The sequence below is a fragment of the Arachis ipaensis genome, chromosome B01 (assembly GCF_000816755.2).
Source record: "Arachis ipaensis cultivar K30076 chromosome B01, Araip1.1, whole genome shotgun sequence".
Lineage (NCBI taxonomy): Eukaryota > Viridiplantae > Streptophyta > Magnoliopsida > Fabales > Fabaceae > Arachis > Arachis ipaensis.
This window is the reverse complement of record NC_029785.2, coordinates 109,833,898-109,838,634: the sequence shown is the minus strand read 5'-3', so window position 1 is coordinate 109,838,634 and position 4,737 is coordinate 109,833,898. Positions and strand designations below refer to the sequence as shown.

The 4,737-nt window shown below is 37.0% G+C and overlaps 1 protein-coding gene across 2 annotated transcripts in view; it reads right to left on the bottom strand.

Moving 5' to 3' along the window:
• The window catches only part of LOC107633670 (ATPase 11, plasma membrane-type), a 6,114-nt gene continuing 2,167 nt past the window's right edge, over window positions 791-4,737 (bottom strand). For both annotated transcript variants that reach the window (XM_021123410.1, XM_016337278.2), the window contains exons 8-21: window positions 4,564-4,683; window positions 4,353-4,472; window positions 4,111-4,233; window positions 3,919-4,023; window positions 3,672-3,816; window positions 3,325-3,489; window positions 3,007-3,245; window positions 2,876-2,908; window positions 2,679-2,760; window positions 2,426-2,586; window positions 2,037-2,222; window positions 1,771-1,953; window positions 1,368-1,546; window positions 791-1,127 (exon numbers count right to left, since the gene is read on the bottom strand). In XM_021123410.1, the coding sequence (XP_020979069.1) occupies window positions 1,031-1,127; window positions 1,368-1,546; window positions 1,771-1,953; window positions 2,037-2,222; window positions 2,426-2,586; window positions 2,679-2,760; window positions 2,876-2,908; window positions 3,007-3,245; window positions 3,325-3,489; window positions 3,672-3,816; window positions 3,919-4,023; window positions 4,111-4,233; window positions 4,353-4,472; window positions 4,564-4,683 (1,938 nt within the window). In that variant the 3' untranslated portion in view covers window positions 791-1,030. The remainder of the gene's footprint in view (window positions 1,128-1,367; window positions 1,547-1,770; window positions 1,954-2,036; window positions 2,223-2,425; window positions 2,587-2,678; window positions 2,761-2,875; window positions 2,909-3,006; window positions 3,246-3,324; window positions 3,490-3,671; window positions 3,817-3,918; window positions 4,024-4,110; window positions 4,234-4,352; window positions 4,473-4,563; window positions 4,684-4,737) is intronic.

Genomic DNA, 4,737 nt, shown 5'->3' with positions numbered 1-4,737 from the left:
AAAATCTCCGTTCCGGCAGACCGGCCCGCCCCGCTCCACCAAAATCCGCCAATTTAACGGTGCAAGTTTGACGAATTTTTTTAATTTGGCATGCTCTAAATCCTAGCCCGACCCGCCCATTTTTTATAGTATCTCAAGCTAGATCAAAGATTACTCTGTTGCGAATGAACTTGTGTGACAAGTGTACTTTGACCAACATGTTGATTGCAGATATTGTTCATCTTTCATTTTCCTTTAATGGTATTTTGCAGTGCCTAAACTATTTATTGGTTGGCACTAAAGGCGTAGTTAGAGAAAACTGCCAATACCTAATTCATTATTAAGTCCCTGGAAAAATGAATGACAAAATACAATAATGGAAAATAAATTAAACTGAGATTTGGACACCAAACCCACCAAATCCTCTTTATTTCATGCAAACAAATCAACCTAACATATAACAAGAAAAATTAGACCATCTAATCTAATGCATTAATTGTAGAACCCAAAAGATTAAAAATTTCTTCTTTTACGATGTCACACATATTGCTCCGTTTATTTGTTTGGAAAGTTTTCAAATATACCGATACACCAATATTTCAATAATTTTTAACTATTAATCTTAATTATATATATTATATATTTTTTTTACAATTAAGATGAACAGTTAAAAATTATTGAAATATTGAAATTTTCCTATTTGTTTATTCATCTATTTTTCTATATTTGCAAAATCAAAGGGATAGACAACAAGGGAAAGTGTACGGACAAATGTGACTAGAATAAAGAGCCATGTGAGTGAGACTAACAATGACAGGTATATTTATATGATTAAAAAGAAGCAAAGGTGCATAGATAGATAAAGCTGACAGAAAAGAGCACTACTTTTAAGTGCTCAAAGCAAAAGTCACAATAAAAAAAATATAATAAAAACACTAGAGAGTGCAATCATTCATTCATTACATTATCTCCCTCTCAGCGATAATAACTATCAATCCTTTACAATAATCATAATAATAATAATATTATCATCACTATGCAACAAAACCTCTCAAACTGTGTATGCTTGCTGAATTGTGTCTATGTCCAGACCCTTCAATCTCACAACTGATTCCACATGACCTTTCAGTGTGTGGAGCTCTCTCAACCTGCATCAATTATAACTGTGACTTGTGGGAACCAACTTGGTTTAAATATGAAATGTATGTTTTACCCTGATGAATCTAATTCCCTTTGAAATTATAGTATAAGCCTAGTAAAAGGGGTTGCCTAAGATAGAAACACTTTTTTCCTTATTTTTGCATTCCTCTATGCATATTGGCTCTTAAGGGTTATGACTACAGTATTTTTAAGAGAGAAATTAATCGAAAACAATCAACGACATCTACCTCGCAATTTCGGCTCTCCTCTTAGCTTCTTCGGCCATTTGATTGAGCTCGTTGAAATGCGTGCGCTCAGTGAACATCTTAGTGTCAGGGGCTTGCAATCCATGCAGTGTTCTTTGAGCATGTGCCCATTGAAGTTCCCTTTGTTCTTTCCCAAAGTCCTTTTGCCTAGTGAATGCAATCTGCAATATACAGATATGATAGATAAGCACTATAACAGGAAAAATGGGATTAAATAACTGAGTAATGCTAGAGAACCAATTTATGCCAACACTATAACAGATTGCTAAACAAACACATTATAAAATCTCTTCTAATTGAGTTTTGTATATTGTTGATTTGAAGAGTTTCGGATTTTTGTGTTAAAGTGTTGACTCCATAACTAAACAAAACAAACTCTACTTACCCTTTGCTCAATGACAAGATCCCAAGCCCTTCCACTCAAAGCATAGCGAATCAAGAATTTGATGATATCAAGAGGGATGTAGAATATTATGTTATATAGCCATATTACACCAGCCCAACCCCATCCTATTCCTTCGATCGCCGCAAAGCTCCAGTTTGCATATACTGCGATCAACGTGGCGATCTGAAACATAACGAAACCGATCACCAAGACTGATGGAGATAAAAGATAATTACAACATAATAATAAATGGTTAGGTGTCTTACCAGCTGAGCAACGATGAAAGCAACCACCAGCAATAATCCCGGACGCTCGACATATGACCAGCCTCGAGAACGAGTCACGAATATAAGAGCTTGGCTAATGGTGCTCACTTGAAGATAGATTGCTGAGGCGAGTTTTCGGAAATCATCATGAGCACTTTTTTCAAGGGTTGAAACACCAAACACTCGCTGAAAACATAGCAGGGAACATAAATGAATCACATTCAGAGGCATCAATTGCATGGATTACATTAAATCATAACTTATGAGTCCTAGCATTAGCTCCTTTAAGGGACAAGGCAACATGAATGAATGTTGAAGTAAATTCGGACACAAAAAAAGAAAATAAAACAAGAAAACTCGAGAGTTTAAATCATAAATAGAAGCCGTACCGGGAAGAAATTTGTCTTGTATGCAGCCCAAAAGAAAATGACAGTCATCATTGCCAAGTAACTTCCGAGCACAATGCCAGTAGTAAATATCTCTGCTAGCTTCCAGCTATCCGGCAGTGGTGACGGTTTTACTCTATCCTTTGAAATTGTCATAATAGTACCTATAATATCAAATAAATCATTAGCCATCAACAAAGATCGGAACCATGCTGACAAAAGAGGGGAAAACAGTAACAAAGAAGAAACAACAAACCATCATTCAGGATAGCAATAATAAGAACCATAAAAGGTGGAAAATCAAACTTCCATATGAGAGCCAGCAACATGAAACCGAGCTGTAAGCATACCGAAAATGTAGAACAGAGAATCAGAACCAATTTAATGATTATGTCAACAACATTGCCAAGTGAGGCAGAATAGATGCTCAGAGTTGCAAAATCATTTACTTACCACGATACGAATTGTGATTGAGACAGCATAAATCTGCAAGAAAGGAAACCAATTAGTCAAATACTGGACCATAATCACATACCGACTTGCAGCTTAAGTGACCAAAATTGTTTCCCATAATAGTAGCTCACTGTATAATTTTTCATTCTCTGGAAAATAGCTCGGCTGGTCAAAACAGCACTTATGATAACACTAAGACCAGGTTCTGTTAAAACAATATCAGATGCACTACGAGCAGCATCCGTGGCATCGGCGACAGCTATACCAATGTCTGCCTTCTTTAGAGCAGGTGCATCATTCACTCCATCACCAGTCATTCCACAGATATGTTTCCTCGCTTGCAATCGCTTCACAATCTCATACTTGTGCTCTGACCAAAAATATAAAACAACAATCATATTAATACTTATTCGAGTACATGAAATCCCCGGGATAGTATCGAGACATACCAGGAAATACACCAGCAAATCCATCGGCTTTTTCGATTAGTTCATCAATGGGCAAGGCAGCAATGGATTCATCCTTGTCCTGTCCAAGTAAAGCAGATGAAGGGTACATATTGGTACCCATTCCCAAGCGTCGTCCTGTTTCCTTTCCTATAGCTAGTTGATCACCTGATAACAAAAAAGGGAAGATATATAAATGAGTATATTCATTTCTAACAGATACTTTGTGTTGCTTAAATTCTTAACTATGTCATGATAATCAATACAACAGCCAATTCCCAATCTTTGCAAACTTAATTACAGTGATTCTGTACAATAACACAACCAAGTCAAAGGTGTTGACTATGGACCTGTAATCATTTTGACATTTACTCCAAGATTTAGTGCCCTCCGTATTGTTTCGGCACTATCATGCCTAGGTGGGTCAAAGAGAGGCATAAGGCCAATAAACTGCCATGGGCCTCCAGCACTTTCTTTCCTTCCATCGGGAACTTCCTGTATAAAACGGAGAAGTTAACATAATCATACCATTTCTACTATCTTAAAATATAAGCAAACAAATATAGCAAATGACAATGTGACGAATTCATCAATTACCTGGTATGCTACAGCAAGAGATCGCAGACCGCGCTCTGCGAACTTATCAATCACTGCATGAACTCTGCGTTCGATGTCTGATTTGTTGTGGGCAAGGTGAAGGATCTAGCCATCATGGTACAACTCAATGAGAATAAAAAAGACAAAATATCAACAGTTAACTATAAAAGTACATAAATGATGGTAAATTACCTGTTCGGGTGCACCTTTGCTTACTCTATGCATTTTACCATCTTGATCAATATAGGTCAATGCAGTCCTCTTATCAGTTGGATTGAAAGGAAGAAAATGCACTTCTTGTATACCAGCACGTGCCTTTGGTATTAATCAGTTAGCAGGAACAAAGAAAAAACAAATTCATCAGCCTCAATATAGAGAAACTTGTGTAAACGTGCAAATTCATCAGTGCAGTGAGCAATAGATCAATGACTTACCTCCTTTGGATCAGCCAGCATCCCAACAATGGCAGTATCTATGGCGTCTTGATTCTCAAGTCTTGAAGCTCGAGCTGCCATCAAAACAACAGTATCCGGGTCCACTCCTTTTGCGAAAACCTAATTGGTTATGAAAAAGGAGGAAAAAATTAGAACAAGTGCATAAGAAATAGAAGAGGGAACAACAAAATAGCAGCATTCATCATCCAACCTCGACAAGATTTTTGTCGACCGTAAGCTTATTTAGTGTTAAAGTCCCAGTCTTGTCACTACAAAGAACATCCATGCCTGCCATTTCTTCAATGGCTGTCATCCTCTTTGTGATAGCACCCTGCATATATCATACATTATTAAATTATGACGATTCTCGGGCATGTCCACCCAT